Genomic DNA, 24,808 nt, shown 5'->3' with positions numbered 1-24,808 from the left:
TTTTTCAATTGTATCATTCAGTGTAATTATATAAAATGCTGTGAATGCTCATGTTTTGGATTAATGATATATATACATACACGAGTTCTTTTAATAGATAAAAGTAAATTCAATTAGAAAACTAACGAAGCATCCAATCAGATGGACTGAAAACGGGATAGAGACAACCACTTAAAAGAGAATAGAAGCCAAGAGGGCCCCAGATTATAGAAGAGAGAAAAATGACAACTCATGGACTTGGAAATGGAGCACACGAATGGATTTGCTGATTTTATCGAGATTGAACTGGATGCCTAGTTGTGTTCATATATCTACAACCCAAGTTTAGCTTAAGAGTGTAGCACGAACGCCTCCTTGACATGCATTGATTTGTTCATGGATTCTTGGCATATCTTTAACAGATCAACCCCATCACCACTTACAAGATCAATGGATTCCATCTAAACACAAAATCTTCGTCCTTAAATTGAAGTCCACCATAATCCAATTCGGTAGGAAAGTGTTAACTTGAATGTTACTCTTCCATATACAGATATTGTGTAAATGTATTACATCAACATACTGGTGCACAGAATTTTACTTGGCAATATAATCACTTTGTACAACAATCGATGAAGCAATCCATGAAATCTGAACTATACAATTATGTATCAATGAAGTATCCTAGTAAATCCTGAAATATAACTAGATTCTGAACAGCAGTGACCAGACTACTACCCAAAGATTTGTGGGCATAGAGATACCATGCACGATGAAGCTCCCCCGAAAGAGCTAGCTAACACTGTAGCTTTGAGTAGAGGTCTCTGAGAGCAGAGTACAAAGGCTCGGCCGCTTTCGGTCTCTCCACTGTCCCCAGGAGAATGTCGCCCATGGTGAGATAGGGATCTCCATAGAAGCTTAGGTTGGTATCCATTCGCGTTGCAACAATGTTCCCTTCCAGCGAAACTCCCACAAATGCACCTGTAATGTTTTACACCATCAGATGGTATCAACTCTTTATACAGGACATCAAAACAAGTGCATCTTATCTAATGGCCATAAAATTATGAGGGAGGGAGAATCATCTCACCCTTACTGCAACTGTAAGTATAGCACATGCCTGATCCTCTATCCCCAGCTCGAAGATCTGCTTCTAGCACCCTCCCTACAGGTCCTGCTGCAGCACTGCAACCAGCTCCAAGAGCAAAATGCATGCGACTACAAAATGTCTTCACAGCCTTCGAATCATGGAGCACGATGATAAAGTCTGTGAGCTCACCCCCAATCTGTGTCACATCATAGGTTTATTTTCCGATGTCAACACATAATCAATCAAAACAATGGGGACTTGGACCAGTCAAGTTGGCAATTTACAGTTCTTTTTTATGTCTTTGAACTTATATCAAGGTCCCAGCAATGTAAAATGTTGTTAAAATCATTTTGTCCCATGCCATATGCATGACAGACCTAGGCGGCTATGCATACAATGATTTAATTGCTAACGTTGAAGATGCATGCTAAAAGGAAGAAAAAAAATTGACTTCTTCCCAAAAGATAATCAAAATGCACAACGAGAAAAAAGGAAAGATTTGAAAGAACTTCAATTGTATTCAATTTTAACTCATGAATGTTGCTACAATGCTTATTTATAGAACCTAAACCTCAACTTAAACTGCCAAAAATATTTAAAAAATATATTATAATTCAATTAAAACCCCTCTACTAACCTTAAATGATTGGTACTGACCTTATAAAATGAATCTGGACTCAAAATATGCTAAAACAGAATTTACTAAAAATAAAAAATTTGATGAAAACAGTCTGTTTTGAGAACCACCCCACCCCCCACACGACACAGCCTTTTTTGCGTTTGTATACAGCCCAATAAACTATTGTCAGTTACCCTGTCATAGTGCTTGCAGAGATGAATCCAATACATATTATAACGGCCATTCCGAGATACAGTCACCAAGTTATGCCCTTTTGAAGCTAAGGTGCACATTTAGCCTTTTGGCCCCACCTCTCCACGTAGTCTCGTGAAACTCTTTCTACATAAATTGTAGAGCCACTTTTCGAAAAGGGGATACGGATGCATCCTAAGATCTCAAAAATCCAATTTCAAGGATAAAACTCCGATCTTTGAAAGAAATTAACATTAATGTAATAGTCCACTATCAGGTTGTTAGAAACTCCTATTAGTATGCTTTTGGTAATAGCCCTTACAAAAGGGGCTTAACTGACTTACCAATATAGGATTGATGAATGAATGGGCCACATGAGGTGAATAAACCAGAAACCTCGATAAGCCGGAGCATCATCACACATCCATTCTTCAAAAGGTGACATTGTTCTAATAGTTTTCCAATCCCTTCACAACCCTTCCACGACCACCAGGAAAAAATCTGCCATCCTTCCAAAGTAACAATGGGAGAAAACATTCCCACTGAAAGAAAAAGAAGCAAACAGCTGTTCCCTAACCTTCTCCTCACCTCAGCTCTTCCTAGCAATTATTGATCGGTTCTTTCTTCTATTTCCCTTTTCACCCCTTATTTTCATTTGCATGCACCTTTTTCTTTATTTTTTCATTGTTTTTAGCAATGTTATTGAGTTAGTGCAAAGTCAAACCCAGATATCTGAAGTAACACTGATAAATCATTTTAAGTCTTCCAAACAGACATGCAAAACTAAGGGAATTTGTGCTGCACATCATGGGATCACCACACCCCTTGTGCAGAATGCAACTTGGATTACCTTGGTACATAGAATCGGTACATCTGAACTCCATTTTGTATTTTAAAAGCAATAAATACATACAAGTAGTGTGCATACCTGAGCACCCCATCCTAAACCAACTGATAATAAGGCGGATGGTGCGGACCATGATCCATCTGACCTTCGAGCAACCACTAAACCAGTGCCCAGTTTGTAAGTAAGAAGCACGCCAACTTTAGCAACTGTTAAAATGGCTAAGCCTTTAGCACCTTTCAGGACTGCTGATGGTATGGATTTCTCAGGGTTTAATCTAGCAACCTGAACCATTTTAATAACAATGTCAAATCCATGTAAATTATGAAATGTGTAATTGAATTTATCTAAATGAAACTGTAAGGCCAGTACATGCCAATAGAAGTTGCAACTTGCAAGCTACAGTTTTACATGATTTGGCTTGGAACCAAGTTTCAACTTCAAACACAGTTACATTCGATGAATCAGCTACTTCACAACAGCACGAGTAATAATGAGGAAAATGAACATTAAGATCATGACATAAACTCAAGCTATTATTATAAATGGCATAAGGAAGACTCTGGCCTTCCAGAATTTATTGAGGCTGAAGAGATGAAGTTGAAGGAATCTCGTTCAAGTTTTAGAACAATTTAAAAGAAAAAAAAAATGGAAATTGCAATGAGCAGAAGAAATGCACCTGGCTGTAACTCCTCAAAGTATTTGAAGACTTGTATATCTCATATTCCATGGATAACCCAATTGGCATATTTAACCACCCTCTCATACATGTCCAATCCATCACATCATGCTTTGCAGCCTGGGATGCATTGCTGATGGAGTTGATAAAAACGCCTTGCAAAGGATCAAGCCTATCATAGCAGGCATCACACACCCTCTGTGGATTCCTCTCCCTGAACTTAGCAGGCAACAAACACCTCCCCTTTGAGCATGCTCTGCAGAAAACCCCTCCGCAAAACCGACAATGATGCCTTCCACGAGTAAGGGCTGTGAAGGGACAAGTGCACTGCATACAAACAGTAGTAGCACTGTCTGGAAGCCACTCTGGAGGATTGGCTTCCAATACCTCTTTGTAAGCATCATAGTTAATCCCATGATGCCCAACAAGTGGGGGTGCACTTGGTATGTAAACTGAGGAATGCAAGAAACTATCTCCGTTCTGTCCAGATCCCAGAAATGATACATTGGAGCTACATTCTTCCTGCTGATTTTCAACACCACTTTGAGCTTTATTACGGCCAGTCAAAATCGCAACTATCCCATTCATCACATTCTTCAAGTTCACCTCTGGAGGCATCTTGGATTGCAAAGGGTGCTGACAATCCTCATTTAAATCATATCCACCATCAAGAAAATCATCAGACTCAAAAGATAACGGATCAGGGTACTCTTGTTTCAACGTCATTGAGCCTGACGGGTAGATAATATTGCCTTCTGGGATATCCCATACATCAGAACTGCTGTCATCATCGTAGTGGCATTTGTTATCTTTTTCAAGATTAGAAAGTGAAGAATATGAAACCCTTCTCTCAGATGTTGCCATAATTTGAATCGCAACTAGCAATTACAGGTCAAGCAATACAAGAGCCTCTACTGCAGTTCACAAAAGAGTCTCCCGTCAGAACACCAAGAAGAAAAGGAGAGTAGCAAAAGAAACTACAATTAATAATTTTCTTCTAGTGCTCAATCAGCAAGGAACAAATTAACAAAAGGTGATAGAACAACTATGTAGACCAATAATTATCAGTTTCTGTGCTTCAATTGCCATCTTGGAGCCCACAACAGAAATACTTGTTTTGGCATACAAGGGGCAATTCAAACAGGCCCTAATCTTTATCGTTTTAAACAATTATTTAATCTTTTGTAATAGAATATTTTTCCTTCAGCAATCAATTTTCTACAAATATTTTTCTTCATTCAAACATCTTCAAAATCCAATTCTGATTATGTTCCCGTAATTTGGAGAAGCGGAAATTTACCCCAAGTGTTGAGCAACTATAACAGTTGATCATCTCGAATTGATCAAGGCCAGTTTCAATCAGCTGGTTCTATTAGAAACAAAGTTACAATTCCTACCGAATTTTACAAAAAATAAAAATAAAATCGAATCAACAGTTGCACTTCCAGAAAATAAACTTATACGAATAAAGAAGATCAGGATTATCAAGTTCTAAATTTTCATTAATTTTGAGATTCTCCCAACATAAATTCCTCGAAAAGAAGATAAGCAAACCCTAATAGGGATTTGAAGAATATAAACCCTCAAAAACTAATTAATAACAAACGAGATTGCTAAGAACAGAGTCCATGAAAATCTAGTCTTTTAAATCAGAGCCATAGTCGAATCTGCCTGACCTGAAACTGATGCCACAATTTGTATTCTCGTTGCTTGGAAATTCGGAGGCTTCGATCCTCAAGAACTGTGGTGAAGATGACTCAAAAAAGGTATTTCCGCGGAAACCTTAAAGATACGAAACCCCGATTACATACTATATATATCTGATGAAGTAAGAACTCGTGTAATTACACATTTAACCTCTAAGCTGTTAATGGATTGGATCGCCTATAATAAGATTTCAGAAGCAAACCACCCGGTGTCAATCGGTCGATTCTGGTTCGATTTCTAAGGAATTTAGAATCATAACCATTCTAATTAGTTCAATTTTGGCTCTTGTTGATTTCGAGTCTAATTCTAAAATAAATAGAATCAAAACTGCCAAAAAATCACAGGTGCCTATCAGTTTCAATTCTCAAGAATCGAATGAGAAAAAAATATTTCAAATCATTATGAAAAGATTTCCTTTCAAAAATTAATATATTATCTACAAAATTATTAACTTCATTATAATTTGTTATACTAAAAATATAAATTAATGGATTTTTTCAAAATAAAAAATTTATTTTTATTAAAAGTAATAATTTTTTAGAAGATAAGTCATTTTAAATTCTAATCAATAATTTATATGAAAAATTGAAGAATTTTATATAGTATAATGATTTTATAACACCATCATAATTGTTGATCATTTGTCTCGAGATACTATAATCATAAAACTTTTTCTCATTATCCCGAGACAAATTATCTATGATTCTGTGATGGGGCATAAGGGGTCATACTATCACGATTATTTTATATAACATGCATTTATTTTGAAAAAAAAAAAAAATACCTTAAATCATTTATAATATAAAAAAAAAAATGACAAACTATCCCATAGGTTATAATCTAACAATTCCGATTTCATTTTAGATCTAGTTCTAATCAATTTCAATAAAAAGGGAATCGAAACTGGGGTTTTTTATTCCAATTCGATTTTGGTTAAATGGGTACCATTGACACCCTAAATCTAGTATTGGATAGAGTAGTTATGGTCTTTCGATTCAGACTGAGACATAAATTGACCCAGTGGATCTGATTTATTATTGGATTAGGACCATTAGATCCTCATCGGTTACAAATTTCAATACCTTGCTCCAAAGTCCAGACTACATTCTGCACGGTTCGGAAATGGATATTGTTTTTGACCCAATCCATCAACTAAACTTGGTGTTCAATTACTATACTACCCATAATTCAGTTTGGACGAAAATGCCACCCTTCATAAGAGAAACAACCTGGCCCCTCATAACTCAAAGTAACTAGTGCGTGCCAAGGGTATTTTCTTGGAACTAATTTACCTTGCTCTAGCTGAGACTGTACTTTTGAGATCTCAACGTGGTTTTTGCAATCTGTTGAGGTATGAGATTGAGCAATTTAGAAACAAATCCCTCCTTCATAACTCATTAAATAATTTTCCCTTAATTTTAATATAGGAAAATTACTTAAAGAACCATCATAAGGGATTTCTTTCTAAATTATCTTTAAGCTTGGGGCAATAGCTTGATAGTTCCTTTAGGAAAAAAAAATGTATTTCTTAATGGTCCATCAACCTCATCTCACGTTTTAATGATTTCAAAATATTCACAGTAAATCCTGTGTCACCCCAGCACATATGGACATCGATAGATAGGTTTGTGTGACATGTGGTGCTCGTTTCACATGCTTGAGCTAATTGTCTCGCTACAGCCACGTCGTCTTTTGGCTGTCTCCAGCTACGTCTTAAACTAGGCCACGTGGGTACTGCCATCCAGGTTGTAAATGCATGATGCCAGCACGACCGGCCTTTCACACTTGCCTCGTGTTCAACTCTTCTCATCTCCTCTCTGCCATCTGATTAAAACACGGACGCGGAGAGTCATTCGATCCAAGGTCCACACGGCTAGGAATCCAAGACTTATATCACGGCCCGTTTGTTTATTTAATAAATAAAGTCGTCAAACGGATTTTACTTTTGAAAATGTTTGGGGTTAAGGTGTAAACTGTACTTGACCTCAAAGTTTTGCAATTTTAAACTTAAAGTCCAATCCTACACTAGGAGATTATTATACCTAAAATATTACAATATTATGTTTATTTAACATCAATATCTTACTTATCAAAAATTCTTCGATGCTTAAATTATATTCAGAATTCTATCAACAAGAATCAATCATCACATCCAATATTATATATCTTTTTTTTTTTTTTCACTTAAACCGTAATTTAATAGTTTTATTCTACCAAGTCATTTCCACAGCCCTCTTCTATGATCATTAGGAATGGTTATACATTTTTTTTATTTGCAGCACCTATTAATTGATTATGATGGTACATTCCTTGATCACAATATCTTGTTGGACTTTTTTGAACATATCGCATGAATGATCATGCATGGCACCCAAGGTGTCAATATTCACACACTATATGTATATCTCGTTGACGCATTTTGAGCAAAATTACCCCAATCCCAATTAACATGGGGATTCCCTAAGTGATGTGTACGTGATTAAGATGAATTGTGTACTTCAGCTCATACAAACTTCATCCTCATATTTGTCAATACTCTTTCTACCCAAAATGGCCTCATCTTCAACTTCCCTCAAAATCATTTCTAGTTCTACACATTCAATGGTTTAAGGAGATGGAACTTCGAGGTTAAAAATAAATGTAAGATTAGGGTATAAAATGAGTTGGACTTTATTCCAAATTCAAGTGATCTGAAATTTGAATTTAGCGGGGTTTGAATCTTAAAGTAGATCCAAATTTAAAAAAAGAAGGTCAAATTTGGTTTTATGTCCCTCAATCCGATTCGAATCCAGGTCTAATACAAATCCATCCCTATATCTGTCTAGACCTGAATGATATATTATTTTGAAAATTATATGTTTTTTCAAAACATCCTTTTATACTACTTCAATATAACATGCATTTTTTACAAAATGAAAGGGTTATAATGATAAAATCTAACATTATAATGCTTAAACAGAGAAAAGTATAGCAGATATATGTTGAATGGTATGGAATTATCTAAACCGACCCAAGTCAACCAAGTCATATCCAAATTAACTAAAAACAAAATGATTTGAATATGAATTACCTAGTAAGATCCGAGCTGGATTCAGATACAAGATCAAGTCTTGGGTTTTTTTTTTTTTAAATCAAATTTAAATATGGATATACTCAAATCTGGTCAGGGTCCAACCCATTTTAAGCCCTAGGTAAGATCTATTATCATAGATGATGATTGGTTTTGAGTAGGAAAATCAAGGATGTTTAGCTACAATCGAAGACGAGGGTATGTATGTTACTTCATATCAGTCCCTCAAGGAAGACCAAGGTAAAGGGAGGTACTTTGTTAGCTTGAAAACATAGGGGTATGACATATCTTCACCCAAAACTGGAGGGTAGGGTCTAAGATCATCCAATTCAAATATCACTAATGCTGGGGTAACATTGGATTTTCTGCGATTTTTACATTTCTAACCTGGAGGTGTGAACATAATCATGGATGCTTTTTTACTCGTATCTCAAAGAAATACATCTACGGTCGTGTGTGCATCCCATGTAAAAAATGTGAGAATCACAATAAATCCAATGTCACCCCATAACGACTCTTCAAATATATTGGTAAATAAGACATGATATTTCAAGTGAAGGTGCATTGGATGTTCATGAGCCATCCTCATACCTGAATGACGTAAAATTCTATCTAAAAAAATCTATTTCCATGAGTAAACAGTTCCAATATAAAAAAAATCAATTAATATTGAACTAAAATTAGTTTATCGCAGAAAAGCCAGGTATGACAGATGTATTTGGACATCTTAATAAATCTTATAACAAACATGTCCGAGACTAAGACAATTAGGATTGGCCCAAGTAGAGACGAAGCCAGACTAGGTATATAGTTAGACCAAATAGAGTTGTTCGTATGAAGACCCAGAGAAGGGGATCGATGATCAACAATGGTTCAATACTATCTTTTGCAACAACATTATATATCTAATATAGATATATATATATATATATATATATAAATATATTATATATATATATATATATAGGGAGCGGTTCAGCAGCCCCATTGTGGTGCCTCATGTGGTGCCACGCATTTTCAAAACATGGGTTACAAACTTTGGAATGAGCTGATTTTTTGTGAGGATGATCTCTATGATGAGGAGATCATCCTCACAAAAAATCAGTTCATTCAAAACTTCTAAACCCTTCAAAAGTTATTTACAAAAATTGGACGGTCCACGATTCTTCAACTTGTAAACTAGGGTTAGAAGTTTCAAAATGAGCTGATTTTTTGTGAGGATGATCTCTTCACCGTAGAGATCATCCTCACAAAAAATCAGCCTATTCCCAACTTGTAACCCCATCAAAAGTGATTTACAAAAAATGCATGGCACCATATAGGGCACCATAAGGGGCTGCTGAACCGTTCCTATATATATATATATAGATATATATTTATGGACATCATATAGTACATTGCTCATTGACATTGGAAGAATCCTTTTACAAACTTTGGGAGGACTATCAAGTGATTTTGTACCGATTTTCCAGCCAAAATGCATGCACATGGAATCCTGGACAAGAATCAAAGCTCTTGTTTAGTATCCAAAGGAGTAAGCCATTTATATATTTAACAACATATGGCCAACAACAAGAGATACCAAGAATCAAGGAATTTTGTCATAATGCATGGAAAGCACGTTCTGATGGATTTAAGAGGTGAATTGATAAATTATGAAAAATAAGATATATAGTCATTTAATATGTTTTTGACGAGTTCCGAAATGCCTAAGAACAATTATGAGAACAAGTCATTTGATGGAAGTCAAAGATGTTAGCTTTATAATTTATAAAAAAAAAAGAGGTGAAGAATGAAATTAAATATATATTGGTCATAGAGATAAGTACTAAATTTTAATCGTGGTGCCGACTCCTATATATTAATTATGATAAGGCAAAAATGATGAGGTTGACTGTGATTTAAGACAAATAACAAATGAGTCGTGATAATCTAACTACCCCATGTGACATACTTAATCGATTCTCCTAAAGTGACAAGTTTGGAAACCGTAAATCTATATGTCCCGGGAAACACGGTTCCCTCAAGATACACTTTTTATAGGGAAATGCAATTGTATATCCCAAGATGTACAGATCAACGATTGTTGAACTTGCCACATCAAGTAGTCAATTGAGTATGTCAGGTGGAGGTAGTCAGATTATCACCTTTCATAACAAATATAGGAGGAAAGAGGAAGGTCATACTTGCACCTCGAGAAGGAATGACGAGTTATTTTTTTTATATGGCAAGTCTTCTTCCTTGTTGGATCGTCCGATTCACAATTATTGTTTAGGGAGAGAGAAAAACGGGTAATGACAGGTTTATTACCTTATAAGAATGCAATTAAAGCGATTTTTGACGCAATTATTGTTTTTTTTTTTATATTTATTTTAATATTTTCAATTATATATTTTTTTCCCGGGTGTTCTGGACTGGCTCCACCTCCACTAATGTATTTTTATATTTTAATATATATATATATATATATATGTAGGTTTTGGGTTTTGTTAATAAAAGTAATGGTAAAATAAAAAGGTTTGAAAGGAGAAATCGAATTTTCTCTACTTGGGGTTTTTTTTTTTTTTTTTTTTTTTTTTGTGTGTTGATGATTGAGGGAGAGGTCACCGAACCGAAGATGTGGTTTTCCTTCGCTCTTGGAATCTGAAGCTCTCTCTCTCTCTCTCGAGCTTGGAAAATAAAGCTCCCTTTTTTGATGGTTTCGATCCCTCTCAATCAGTCTCACAAGAGCTTAGATTTCGAGTTTTGTTTTCGTCCTCTTCTTCAACCTTTTTAATTCTATACTTGTATTTTGGTTAAATTTCGTTTTCTGTCTGTAGTGTTTCATTTTTCCAATTCAGAAACTCGCATAAATTAAAAGCCTCGTGAATTTCTCCATCTATTTGTGCTTCGGTCTCTCTCTCTCTCTCTCTCTGAATCTGAACTGGAACGGTTGCTCTGGTATCCTATCGTATGTTAGTTTTTGAATGGAAGAGAAGGAGTTACAGAAGAAGTGACGGATTTGGAGGAAAATGCTATACCTGAAGCAGCCCAACGCCATTCTAGGGTTTTAGAGTTGTAAAATCCGTTGATCTCTTATCTTGCATGTCCGTCTGATTTATCCCCGGGCTCGAGGCTCGGGATCCGAACTATGACTTCAGAGAACGAGTCCGACCCAAGGAACTACTATTTGCACAAATTCAGGCTGTACGAGACTAGATCGGTAAATTACTCTTTTCTCGATTTGATTCGGTTTGGTTGCTCGATTTGTTAGGCGTCTCGTTGAAATCTATAGATGTTTTTTTTTTCCTTTCCCCCCTTTTGTTTGTGTGTGTGTGTGTGTGTGTCATTGTTTATGGTGCTCTAGGAACTATTGATCTGTAGGAGATCTTGTCCAAATTTATTTTTTCTTTTAAAAAATGCAACCTTTACTTGATGTCTTCGATTTTATGCTTGACTTCTTTAGAGAATTGCATACAAATTCAGTTTTGTTATACTCAGTCAATTTCCCATAATTCATATGAATTGAATACTACTTTGGTGTTCTTAATGTCATTTGTGATGATTTATTGGTCTCAAGTGGCTGAAGATTTCAACGATCCTGGTTTCTCTTCTTTTAATCTTTGTTTTGTTACACCAGTTCAATTCCCTTCCGTAATGGTGTTAGCACTCAAACAGGTATACACTCAGTTGAAATTTGCTACCGTTTGGTTGGTATTTTCCCAGTATGGAGTCTGCGTTCCTAGATTTATCAAATATGCCAAACCTTGTCGAACACGCACGGTTTTCTTTATTTTGTTGAGAGAAAGGCTTAGGGCTTGTTTGATTGCACGGAAAACTCCAAGGAAAATAGTTTGCCTTGGAAAACTTCAATTTAACGGTGTTTGAGTGCAAAATAAATGCAAAAAAGCGGGGAAAATGATTTTCCACGTGCACAAGATTTGCCTCTTGAGGCGGCAAATCTTTTCTCACTCCTCCCCCTAAGAAAATGATTTGCCACACGGTACCAAATTTGGATCTCATAAATGCCCTTATTTTTTTAAGTTTAAACTTTGATCTAACAAAGGTAATTTTGGTAAAAACCAATAAAATTGCAACCACCGGCCTTATAATCATGGTGGTTAGTATTCAAAACTACAAAAATATCATTTCTTTTATTATATAATCTAAAAACCCTTTAATCATGATTTTGTTTTACAAATAAACCTTTTTGATACATTTACGTTTTCTCATACTACCTTCTAATTTAATTTTAAAAAAAAGAAGAGAAACACTTTCCTTATTAACTTAGTAAGATTTGAAATCTTACAAAGGGTCGTTGAGTTCAAATGTGTTACCAAATTGGGAATCCAACACCATAGCCCTCTAGATTTCATTTAAAAACTCATATTTGAAAAAAAAAAATTCAAATATTTTTTTTGGACTTGATCTAAGGTTTTGAAAATGGATGGCTATTGAACTCCCTAATTTAAAATTAAAATTGAATGGTGAAAAATAACCTTTTTTAAGGGTTTTTTTTTTTTTTTGAAAGGTAAGTTCATTGAATTTTGTCCTCTACATCCCTATGGCATTGGATCATGTTTTTTGGATTCCACAAGGTGAGCTCAACAACCCTTGTAAGATTTGAAATCTTACCAAGTTAGTAAGGCTAGACTTACTTAAAAAAAAATCTAAATAAAAAAAAAAACTTTACGATCCAATTAAAATGAAAGAGTACAAAGAAATTTTTCGCATGATTTCCATGATGTGCTCAAACAGAGGAAAAGGATTTGCCAATCCGTCATTTGCTTGGCAAATGATTTGCAAAGTTAATATCTTGCCTGCAATCAAACACATCCTTAATGTTTTAGTAAATTTACTTTTTAAGTTATTTATGATCTGAGTTGAGATTTTAGTGTACTTGAAACGAATAGACAGTTTTTTTCCTGAATGCTTGGTTTAGTTCCTTCGGGGGTTTTACTTAGTTAAGTTCTTTTTTGGGTTTCTAAAAGACAAAAATACTCCTGTAACTTGATTGGGTTCTCGAATGAGTCAATGAGTTTTTTTTATTCCACAATCACTGGAGCTCTTCAAGATGATTGAAGCATCTCAAGCTTGGCTTAGCTAGTAATGTTTGTTCCTAGGTGGTGCAACTTTTTGTTGTTTATTTTTTCTGAGCATACCAGTGCAGGATGAATGTGCATTAAATCATTCTCACTGGATTGCCATGATTGAATATGTTTTGTTTTTGCCTATTATTGTCCAAAAGTACAAAGTTCACGTCTCACTTTTTATGGAACAGAAATTTTATATGATAGGAAGAGACAAGAGTAGAACATTATGGAGAGTGTTGAAGATTGACAGACTAGAAGCTTCAGAGCTAAACATCCGTGAAGATTCTACCACATATTCAGAAGGGGAATGTTGTGATCTATTGAAGCGGATACATGAAGGAAACAAATCCACTGGCGGACTTAAATTTGTCACCACTTGCTATGGGGTTGTTGGTACGTGAGAGTCAAGCGCAAACTCTTATTAATGAGTTGTGATTCTCTCCTTAACTTTGTTACGACACTCATTGTGTTTTCGTTTTTTGTTTTAGGGTTTGTTAAATTTTTGGGGCCTTATTACATGCTGCTTATCACAAAAAGAAGACAGATTGGTGCAATTTGTGGTCATACCATTTATGCTGTATCCAAGAGCGAGATGATTCCTCTTCCGAATTCTACTGTTTGGTCCAATATGGCTGATTCTAAGAATGAGAACAGGTCTTTTGTCCATTCTTCATGTAAAAGTGTTATGTCTATGTTGTTAAAGGAGACATTAGAAGTTAGTATTCAAAATTATTCATTTCCCAGTGTCTAGACCAAAAATGTTTTGCAGTGTGATTGTTTTATTTTTTTAGATGCCTTCTTTTTCACTAGTAGACAAGTTCTATGCATGGTGGGTTACATATCCAAACTCTTTGATATTTGTGCAATTTAGCCAGTCAGACTTGAATCAATGGATTGGCCTGTGCTCCCCAAATTGATCCCACATTTTAATAGTAGTTATAATTTTTCTTTCTTAAAGATGAAATAGATAGGGAAATGAAAGTGTAAAATGTTAAATATCCCAGTTATCATGTTTCTATTATATATCAGTTTCTGCATATGTATGAAGCAAACTTCATGCTGTTGTGAGGTTAATATAACATGTTTGAATTGCACAAGGTATCATCAGGATTTGAGGGATTCAGGTTATTTTCTTTTTCTTGATGCGATTTATCCTTTACACAGCTGCTTCATGTTCTATTTCACTTATTGTTTTGATCAATTTTTGCGCGGACAATTATTCACGTATTTTATGTTTTTTGTATTTGTCTTATTTATGGCATAGATACAAGAAGCTCCTATGCACAGTGGATCTTACAAAGGACTTCTTTTTCAGCTACTCATACCATGTTATGCGTAGTCTTCAAAAGAACTGTTGTGATGGTGAGACAGGGCAAGTCCTTTATGAAACAATGTTCGTTTGGAATGAGTTCTTGACACGAGGGATCCGTAATCACCTCAAGAATACTCTCTGGACAGTTGCATTGGTATATGGCTTCTTTAAACAGGTAACGCTTGAGAGAAGGACTTAAGGATGATTCAACCATGAATAAGTGAAGAAGAGATCATCCAGTAGAATTTGGTTATCTTTTAAGCTTAATACCAATTAGCAAATATGTCCCTGCAGTTGGTGGTTGTACAGAAAACCTTGTCCCCAGTTGCATTTAATGTCTTTTCCTAAGCCTGGGTTTCCAGTGGAAAACCTTATTCCAATCTATACCATTTAGTAGTTCAAAGTCTACATATTTGATGTTAAATTGACTTGTTGCTCTTTGCCATGCCAAGTTGCATGGGTCCTTTGTACTGGTAATTCTCTCCCTAGAGTTACTGATGGTGATAGAGCTATCTATTCCAGTTTCTACTGGGAGTAAGAAGAGTCGTCTTTGAGATTCCTATTAAGTGAGACTATCATGAGCGATAACATTGTGTTTATGTCAAATCAGTTCACCTGGTAGATATTATTTTGTTGCTTTGTTTAAATATTCTGAAGGCTTACTGGGTTGATATTGCAGGGGCCATTGTATAGATGCCTATATGTAATCTTTCTTGAGGCTTTAAAAGTTTATTGTGAAACTAATGTTTTTATGCTTCCAGGCCAAACTTTCAATATGTGGGCGGGACTTCAAGTTGACACTCATTGCTAGGCGCTCACGTCATTATGCTGGTACTAGGTGGGAATAAATTTGGACTTATTTATCTTTTGGATTGTGTAACTTGTCAAAACCACATTCTTTTTAAGGAAACGTGGGATATCCTTCATAGACCGGAGTTATCTCCTTGGCCTAGTTTTTCTATGTGGTGCACCTTTAAGGGGTCTGGACATCATCCTAGCTGTCCAATCGATAGAATCTTGGAGTTCCATATCTCTTTACATTTTGTGAATGTCTAAAAGAGTGATAAATTTACATTAATTTATTTGGGTTGATTTTTGAACTAGGAGATCTCATAAACGGCTCCACTGGATGGTAGGTTCAGATACCACTGCATGTTGACTTCTTGTGCAATACAAATAGGCAGACAAATTTCCTCTTTTTGAAAACAATACCCCGAAGAGTCTTTTGTTTCTGTTGAATTTTGAATTGGAAATGCCTCGTGTTTCTTCTTATTATTCCCTTTCCTAGTGTAGGTATCTGAAGCGAGGTATAAATGAGAAAGGTAGAGTAGCTAATGATGTTGAGACAGAACAGATTGTGTTCGAAGACGTTCCTGAAGGATGTCCAGCGCAAGTAAGTTCTGTTGTGCAGAATCGCGGTTCAATTCCACTTTTCTGGTCCCAGGAAACTTCACGCCTGAATATTAAACCTGATATCATATGTAAGTCACAGGTAAATTATTTGAGCATACAAGTTAGTAACAAATGTCAACTTTTTATTGACAATTTTCTCTAATTTCAGTATCAAAGAAGGACCCGAATTATGAAGCTACCAGACTTCATTTTGAGAATCTCAGCAAGAGATATGGAAACCCGATAATCATTTTGAATTTGATTAAGGTAGCTCCTCTCATAATTGATTATGAAACCAGCCATTTTCTAGTTTCATCATTGTCATCATCATTAAAGCTTTATCCCAACTATATGGTGTTGATCACATGAGGCTTACCCAATTCAATTTCTTTTTAACAACATGTTTTCCATAGAGGTAAGTGTCTTCAAATGTGCTCTCAATCCATGTCTTTTTTGGCTATCCCCTTTCCCTTGTTGAACCTTCAACTTGCTTGTTCCTTTTCACTGATGTTGTCATCGACCTCCCTTAATGTTTCTCCTATTGAGGACATTTCTACAGTTTAACTAATGTGTTCATTTCTTTTGTTCATTCATTCTTTCTTTCCCCTTTTCCCCCTTTTTTGTGATAATTGCATTCATTTCTTATTTCATCTTCGCTTGTCCTTTCACTCATCCATCTCAGTGCCCTATCTTGGCTTAGACATTATATAAACATGTCCCTTGATTGCGCGACATTCTGTTCCATAGAGCATTGCCAAATTGCCACCTTACATGGTCTTCCTTTTAGTTGCACTCTGGAAGCACATCTCGCCTTTAGCTACCCAACTCTAATTCAATGTGTGACATTGTCCTTAATGTCTCCTTATGGGTATACCAAGATAACACAATGGTCATTCCGAGTATCCCTTGGCCATCAATTGTAAGTTGTAACTATTGCATTCTCTTTATGCATTTCATTATTAAAATTCTTTTCCATATAGTTTTAGTTTGTCCTGATACCTACTTATTTTAAAGCCCTTGATCTCAAAAGCTCCCCTCCAATGTTCTAGTTTTGTATTGTACCAATTCTCAATATTTTGACATACTTCAATCTGTGAAAAGTAGTTGATGGTCTCTTCTTGGTGTTTTTTTTTTGTCTTTTTGTTTGTCATCATTGTTTACTCCTAACAGACACGGGAGAAGAAGCCTCGAGAGTCTATACTCCGTGCAGAGTTTGCAAATGCAATTGAGTTTATTAATAAGAATTTATCAGAGGAGAACCGCCTGAAGTTCCTTCATTGGGATCTAAACAAACACTCTAGGAGGTACTTGCCTTTGTGTTCTGACACTTTTTCTTCCAATATCTTGTACTTGATGCAAATGGTCTTCCTATTCTAACTTGGAAAGGACCTGTTTCTTTTTCAGCAAAGCTACAAACGTGTTGGCACTACTAGGCAAAGTGGCTGCTTATGCATTGAACTATACAGGTTTCTTTTACTGTCAAGTGACGCCAGAATTGAGACCTGAGGGATCTTTTGAGTGGCCTCACTTCGAGTAAGTACCATTCAAAGTGCGTTAGCTTGATGATAATAAAAATAAACATTGCTGGCATGTTACAGATTCAATAATCTTGCCTGGGCATATTGCATCCTCCATCCAGTTTTCACCCTCTTTCTGGATGGAAAGTGCCATTAGAATTTTGTTCTTGCAGTTAGTATAACTTCTATTAGAAATACATATGTTTAGGGTGATGTGTGTGTCTCTCAAGTCAGTTGCCGAATTCTTCAGCATTGGATAAGAATATGTATGAATGGGCACTGCAGAATTTATCGCAACGTTTTTTATAGGTATTGATTTAATAAAGAGGAAGAGTACTTATCAAAAAAGAAAAAGAAGAAGAGAAAAGGAAGTTGAGCCGACCATTCTTGTACGAATGGAAGAAAAAAAAATTAAAAGAAACAGAAAGACGATACAAGAAGCCCCTCTATTCTCTAATGCTGCATACACAATCCCATCTAAAACGAAATCTTCAAAGAAAATCCCCTTAAAACTCCTTAGAAACTTTTCACCAAAAGAAAAAAAAAAAAACCAAGAATGTTGATGATGATCTCCTGTAGCAAAGGCTCTTGACCCTTGAAAACTCAACAATTCCTCTCCTTCTAGATGGCCCATTTATTTCAGTGTTTATTAGTGAAAATAAGTATAGGATATTTATTTTTAGTTTCATTGAATTCCTTCGTCATATAAATGGTCTAAATTTATAAACCTATTGGCAAAGCACTTTTAGATCATGATAACAACTTATATTCTTGGAATTGGTAGCTCAGGAGAATGATGTACCGATGATGCTTGTTACTAAAAGTTTTGCACATGCATCTGGGGGATGGGGAGTGTGCAATTTTTGGTTACCAGCCTATTTGGATACGTAAATGGAACCCATTCGTCATTGTGCCCATTCTGCTTCCATGTGCATCACCTATACCTCCATTGCCTTTTCCCTTCGGTTAAATTTCCCTGATGGCTACCTTATATATTAATCTATCTGGAAATGTGTTTTTGACTATTATGGGAATTATTTCTTGATCAAATACTAATTTCCGGACTACATTTCATCTTTTTTTTCTTTTGTTTAACAGATTCTGGTTTATTTTAGCAAATCATGACATTTCCATGTATTGCAGGAAAAATGATGTGGGTGACTGCTCTCTACAGAATCAGTGGGACAGTAAAGTAGATAGTGAAGATAACTCAGAGACAGGACCTGGTGAAGATAGTGGTGATGCTAATGAAAACCACTTGGCAAAGCCTCCCATGTTCCAAAAAGGTGTCCTGAGGACCAACTGCATCGACTGTTTGGATCGCACAAATGTTGCTCAATATGCCTATGGCTTGGCTGCTCTTGGACGTCAACTTCATGCCTTGGGATTTATGGATGTCCCGAAAATTGATCTGGATGCCCCTTTGGCTGATGATCTAATGCGGTTTTATGAGACAATGGGTGATACCCTTGCACTTCAATATGGTGGGTCCGCAGCACACAACAAGGTAATCTTCGTACATATTATACATAGAGATAATTGATAGTTCAAAGAAAGTGATTTAACCTAGTGTTGGTATTGTTTCCAATGGGTTTATTGGACAATTTAGCAGTTATTATTTTCCTGGTCTGTAATGAAGATTTATTGAGTTTGTATTTCGGTACAAACTTTGTGTGGCTTCTGATTATGTAATATTTATATTTCTTTGTAGATGTTTCTTTCTAATCCATGGCCAAATTTATAATTCTACTTCTGTAAATCTTTGTTTTTATGATAAATGCTAAATAGATATTCTCTGAGAGAAGAGGCCAGTGGAAGGCAGCAACCCAGTCTCAGGAATTCTTCAGAACACTTCAACGGTACTACAGCAATGCCTACATGGATGCTGAGAAACAAGATGCAATAAATGTGTAAGTTAATTACAGACTCCTTATTTACCCTAGATTATTTGTGGAAGCTAAATTCTTAGGCAACCTGTTGGTTAATACCTTAACGTCAACCAATGGCATACCTTGACCATGATGGGAATGCTGGGCAGAGACCTATCCTCTGGATTGTCCATATAGGAGATATTTTATATCCAATTCTGCCCAAACAGATGAGCTCTTTGTTTGATCCATCTTTCTTTTGTGTGGTCTGGAAGTATAAGGTGACTGATACAGAAAGATGGTGCATAGGGTGATGGGTTACAGTCATCCAGTCAACTTAATCTAAGTCACTTGTCTCATTTTCTATTTGATAAATTGGATTATGATATCAAGTATTTATTTTGTTCTGTTCGTTTGGTTTTATGGACAAGCAGGTTCCTGGGATACTTCCAACCACAACGGGGCAAATCCGCACTGTGGGAACTCAATTCAGACCAACATCACAACGTTGGTAGGCATGCTCATACTTATGCAGATGAAAATGCAAGGTACCAGTGTTGGAAGTTTTGATCCATGAATATTCCTGTGTTTTCACTTTTGAGAAACTTCAGGCTTCCTGTCAGGTGGACTATTGGACAGTCTACAACGGTATACTGTCGTGTCTGCACCTGACAAGGACCAAGAAAATGGTGATGTCATCCTCCACCAAAGAGCCGGATAACGGATAATAGTAATTTCTATTCGAGACATAACTATTATCCGTGACGTCAAAAGTATTTTATATCTTACATGGTTATGATCATTCAGTTAGGTCAGTTTTTGGCCTAGGAGATTCCCTTGATGGGTGCCTTCTTCCATGCCATGGAAGGGAGCTGAAAATATGTTTGAGCAAACGTTCCCAAAATTCGGAATATCCTTCCAAATAGATGATTTTGATGAGAATATCCTTCTGTTTGGAGTCCAGTGTCAGAAAGTTTGTAGAAGTGCTGATAATGGTTATCTGGTCACTCTTATTTGATCTAGGAATTTTCTGATCCGAGACCCATTTAATATGGTTCTTTAGAAGTAATGGTAATAAGAGTTCCCATATTCTCATCTGTTGTATAGAATTCACAGCACTTGCATCCGTTTAGCTGAAATGATTGTGAAGTGAATATGTATGTGCCTTTTGCTCTTTTTAATGAATTAAGATCTCTATTGAAAGGAAAAGGAAATAAGGATACAAGAGAGGAGTTGAGGATACAATTTAGATGATTGTGATTTGTCAGAGTCTGTTCCGATTGTTACACTGGCTTCATGTAAAATCAAAGATTTCGTTCATGTAATTCTGCGATATTTTCTTATTAGTACTTATTTTTTGTGTCTATAGGTCATTTTTCAAAAGATCCTTATCAGATGGCAACATTCTTTGTGAAAGCAATACACCTATGTCGGCTAATAGTGTTGGGCAGAAGAAACTTGCTAATCCGGCCTTTCCTGAAAGAACAGGAGTTAGCAAGGGTCTTTCTGATTCCACACCAGAAATCTCAACGTGTGAAAGTGAGATGTCATATTCCAGGTCTGCTTAATTCACTTTTCCTTTATTGATGCCATGAGTAGTGCTTTTATCCTCTGAATATATGTATCTCCTTATCAGTAGCCAGAAATGCTCTAATTACTTAAGCAGGGAGTGTGAAGAGGGAGGAACATACTCTCCTTACCATGTGTTGTGAATGTGAGGCATAGGCAAGCGAGTTGGAAGAAACCCTTTGGTGGTATTGTCTTGAAAAATATAGCTTAGTAGTCAGCATGGTGAATGAATGTAATATGGTTTGGATAAGGGCTTTTATCAATTCTTCTCAGGCATGACATGATTAAACTGCTGTACTCAAAGGTGAAGTATGCCTCTCACACGAGTGAGGAGATCATTCCCCACCTTCCCTGCTATTGTAACAACCGATAATGTGTGTTGTATTCGATGCTATGCATCAGTATTCAGGCTTAGCAGTATATGCACCAATGTGCTATTTTTTAAGTCTTACTGCTTTTAATGTCTGCTCTTTTAGGTACACCCCCTTGATGACTCGCAGGCAGCTTTTTACTGAAATGCAAAGCGGCCGGATCTATTTCAACAAGGAAGCAATGAACTGTTCAAATTTTGTTGATCTCGACTGGCTTTCTTCCTCTGGAAATTCATGCGAAGAAGATCAATACGAAAGGTAATTTTCATGACTTGATCAAGATCTAAATTAACTGGTGTTTTCCTCTTTCCATATCATCCTTGTTCTAATTGTGGCAATCCTTAGTATTCAAAGGATTCTTTGGAGCTTGATTCCTTTTGCAGTTTGTTGTACCTTATAGAGGGAAAGGAATAACCATGTATTCAAAGGGAAAGAGAGTTCACTCTAGGAAGTGATCATAATTGCTAGGGCGATCAATAGTTTGGTTCCAGATCAGGATCAATTTGGGACCAATCTAATAAGAGGATCGGAATGTACCTGGAACTGTTCAGGTAAGAATTGGATCAGATCCTTGTCGGATTGGGTTTATGCTGGATCTCAATATTTGGACCCAAATTTGATCCAATAACGATTTGGATTTGGTCCAGATCGGATTAAATCCCATTTGATATACAAAATATATAATATAATTTATAAACTTTCTCACATTTTATCAGTTTGGGGACCCTTTTGGAGTGGGACATGATTGATCCAAAATCGATCTGATTGGTTATCAAATTGGATCCTTCTCAGAACCCAAATCCTAGATCACGATCCGAAGTTATCAGATCAGAAGGGATCGGATTTCAGGTATGATCCAATCCATTGTCAGCCATAATAAGTGCTAGGGGGTTATCATTTTTTTGGTGTAAAGCCTTTAAGGAATTTAAAGGTGCTTTCTTTAAGGATTTGTTGTCCAGGTGGGCTCAAGTTTGTCTGATACTTCCAAAGAGGTTGTCTTTTTGGGTGTGATTATAGCATATTTGGTTCGTTGTTTTACTTTCTTTTTTGTTGGTAGGTCTATTGACTTCCTGTTCTTTCTTCAATAAAAATCTCTACGTAAAAGTTTATGCTCTAATAAGTCAATTAATAGTCACCCATTGCCATTTAGTATTTTTACGATATCTATGAGTCTAATTATTAAAAATGATCATTTGCCTACCTATTTCTTCATATTTTCGAATTTTATGCTTGAAAAACAATTTTCATAATATAGACAGGAGGAAACTATCTACTATGTCCATGTGTTACACCTGATTCATTTACAATTTAGTCTTGACCCACCTAGAAGATTTCTTAGCTGAAAAATTGTGTGGTTCATATTATCAAGAGTTTTGACCTATTGCACACTCAAGAAAGTTTCAAGAAAAAATTGGTCAACAGTCTGATAGAAATGTAAGTTTCAGGACATAAGTAGGATAACCCTTCCTGAATCAATATCTGAAATTGAGGTAGCTCTGAAAGAAGGGTAGAGGGATTGTTACTATGTGGTATATTTATGGAGAAATTTAAGGAACTGTCACTTTTTCTTGTGGTTGCAGGTCTGCTCTCCTCAACTCTCCAAGCACTGGTATGTCAACAGAAAACATTGTGAATGGAATAATGGTTGAAACGACCCCACCTCCAAGTGAAAATGGATCTAGCATTAAGGTAATTTATTAAATTTGTAACATTTTAAATTTTGTGAGAATATATATTTCTGGAGACAAGTTTTTACAGTTTTATTGATACCAGGTGCCATTTATCTATTTTTTTTAATAATAATAAATAAATAAAAATTCCAGTTTCCATTCTGTAGTGTAAGGATGGTTTTTACTACCACCTTATAGTCTTGCCACATGCAATGGGTTGGACCAACCACCATTCCATGTGTTTCACACATCAGAAAACAACCATGTGGCAATGTATTCGTAGGTGTTGTAATCATATGGTTATTGATAATGCAATTGGGTCAACTTTTACACTGGGAACTCACAAGTGGGACACTCCAATGGTAAGATCTTTTCCATGCATGATACTCTGGGCACAGCCATACTGTTTTTAGACTGTTGTTTACCCAATACCAAGGGTAATATCTCATATCAGTCTTCAAACCAATTATTCAGTATTGCCATCTTGATCTTCCAATGATTTAAGATTTAGAAATAGATTTTAAATGCATTTGATGTGACTAGGTTCAAATTTAATTCAATTGAATTTCTCGAACATAATATTAATGCTATAATATCTGACATTTTCTATTTCCCAAGTATTAGATAGAGATAAAGTGTACTGTTTACTCAATTGAAACAAGCAAATGTGGGAAGGTGAAGCTAGACCCTACCTCTTTATCCCCTACTTATAAAATATGCAATTAATAGTGTTATAATGTGTCTTAGACGTAGGCCATTCCTAACCCTCAATTCAGGCTTGGTTGCCCTAGAAAACCTTGTTACCCGCAAACCCAGCTGATGTCTTAGATGAAGGATTATGTTTATTTGAATCAGTGTAAAATGTATATAGTACATTCAGTTAATGTTGTTGACAAATTTTCTGAAAATGGAAAAAAAGAAGAAAGAAGTTTGGAACAAAGTATTATTTTAGTTTGGAACAACTTTCAAATCTTTATTTTTCTCCAAGTAATTACATGTCTAATTTACTCTTTTGGTCAGGGAGATCTAGTTGAAAAGTATTATTTTTGTTTGGAATGACTTTCAAATCTTTATTTTCCTAAGTAATTATATATCTAATTTACTGTTTTGGTCAGGGAGATCTAGTTGAAGTGTTTTTCTTTTTGTATGTCCTTGTGCAGGAAAGAGTGCAGACAGAGATAGAACCATCGTATGACACTACCCAGAATTTCAATGGTGTCAGTGAATTTTCAGATAGCTTCGTGCACTGGGTAAACCACGGAGAAACTCTGTGCCATTGATGTCATCCTACTCAAAATTTTCTCAATCAAATATTTATTTCCCTCCCCATCTGACTCAACTCACTTCCAAGGGCACCGAACGACCGATCCCCGAAGAGAAGAATATAGAGATACAGAATAAGAGTAAGAGAAACAAGAAGCAAGCAATCTGTGTAAGATGCTTCCCTATAAGAAAGGCACTTGCCCTTTTCGTTGTTCACATATATGATTTGCATCATTGATTTGATCGGGAAATCTCGGTCGGGGTCAGGTACCGGAGTATGGCAGATAAAATAGCTACAGTTAAATTCTTTTTGGAGCTCTATATTCCTTTCGTATCCGCAAGTTTGTGGACTACCGATTTTTCAATCATGTAAATAATTCTATATATATATCCAGCTCATCAGAGCTCCACTCGTACAGTAGTAGGTCATCTGTTTTCATTTCATTCTGAGTTTGTTCATGTGGTAAATAGAATTCTACTGATGTTACACAGGATCATTGGGATGAAAGGCACTGCAGTGCTGAAAATGACTAAATTTCATTGTGCAGTTGTGATGCTTGTGGGTATTACCCACTGTTTGAGCTGTGCTGGCTG

At 35.9% G+C, this 24,808-nt stretch overlaps 2 protein-coding genes across 4 annotated transcripts; one reads left to right on the top strand and one right to left on the bottom strand.

Annotated features, from left to right (window-relative positions):
* Positions 1–441: 441 nt before the first annotated feature.
* On the bottom strand, positions 442–5,233 carry LOC147412250 (RING/FYVE/PHD-type zinc finger family protein). The gene is made up of 5 exons (XM_086458194.1): positions 5,080–5,233; positions 3,404–4,317; positions 2,809–3,009; positions 1,070–1,265; positions 442–960 (listed from the first exon to the last, which is right to left on the bottom strand). The coding sequence occupies exons 2-5, from the start codon at positions 4,265–4,267 to the stop codon at positions 776–778; spliced, it is 1,446 nt and encodes a 481-aa protein (XP_086314320.1). The 5' UTR covers positions 4,268–4,317; positions 5,080–5,233; the 3' UTR covers positions 442–775.
* A 5,507-nt stretch (positions 5,234–10,740) lies between these two features.
* LOC147412249 (phosphoinositide phosphatase SAC2-like) lies at positions 10,741–24,754 on the top strand. Of its 3 annotated transcripts, none has more exons than XR_015182741.1 (17): positions 10,741–11,382; positions 13,441–13,645; positions 13,741–13,906; positions 14,517–14,739; positions 15,326–15,402; positions 15,858–16,045; positions 16,126–16,223; positions 17,127–17,260; positions 17,361–17,489; positions 18,617–18,980; positions 19,262–19,383; positions 19,776–19,889; positions 20,711–20,899; positions 21,387–21,539; positions 21,665–21,832; positions 21,998–22,130; positions 22,862–22,970. XR_015182741.1 is itself a non-coding variant. In XM_086458167.1 (16 exons), exons 1-16 carry the CDS (start codon positions 11,311–11,313, stop codon positions 24,229–24,231), a joined length of 2,463 nt encoding a protein of 820 aa, XP_086314293.1. In that variant the 5' UTR covers positions 10,742–11,310; the 3' UTR covers positions 24,232–24,754. The 3 variants fall into 3 exon arrangements, 1 of the variants encoding a protein (XP_086314293.1); XR_015182740.1 differs by having other exon boundaries at positions 21,627–21,832; XM_086458167.1 differs by lacking the exons at positions 21,665–21,832; positions 21,998–22,130 and adding an exon at positions 24,112–24,754 and having other exon boundaries at positions 10,742–11,382.
* Positions 24,755–24,808: the final 54 nt, after the last annotated feature.

Source organism: Akebia trifoliata, chromosome 1 (assembly GCF_017979445.1).
Source record: "Akebia trifoliata isolate Shusen 1 chromosome 1, ASM1797944v1, whole genome shotgun sequence".
NCBI classification, from domain to species: Eukaryota; Viridiplantae; Streptophyta; class Magnoliopsida; order Ranunculales; family Lardizabalaceae; genus Akebia; species Akebia trifoliata.
This window is presented reverse-complemented; position numbering and strand designations above follow the sequence as displayed.

Coding starts and splice junctions, on each gene's coding strand:
- LOC147412250 (XM_086458194.1), bottom strand. CDS start 4,267: ATGGCAACATCTGAGAGAAGGGTTTCATATTCTTCACTTTCTAATCTT. Junction 3,010..3,403: donor CTTTGAGGAGTTACAGCCAG/GTGCATTTCTTC, acceptor AAAATGGTTCAG/GTTGCTAGATTAAACCCTGA. Junction 1,266..2,808: donor GTTTAGGATGGGGTGCTCAG/GTATGCACACTA, acceptor GATGTGACACAG/ATTGGGGGTGAGCTCACAGA.
- LOC147412249 (XM_086458167.1), top strand. CDS start 11,311: ATGACTTCAGAGAACGAGTCCGACCCAAGGAACTACTATTTGCACAAA. Junction 15,403..15,857: donor CGTCATTATGCTGGTACTAG/GTGGGAATAAAT, acceptor TTCCTAGTGTAG/GTATCTGAAGCGAGGTATAA. Junction 20,900..21,386: donor AGTGAGATGTCATATTCCAG/GTCTGCTTAATT, acceptor CTGCTCTTTTAG/GTACACCCCCTTGATGACTC.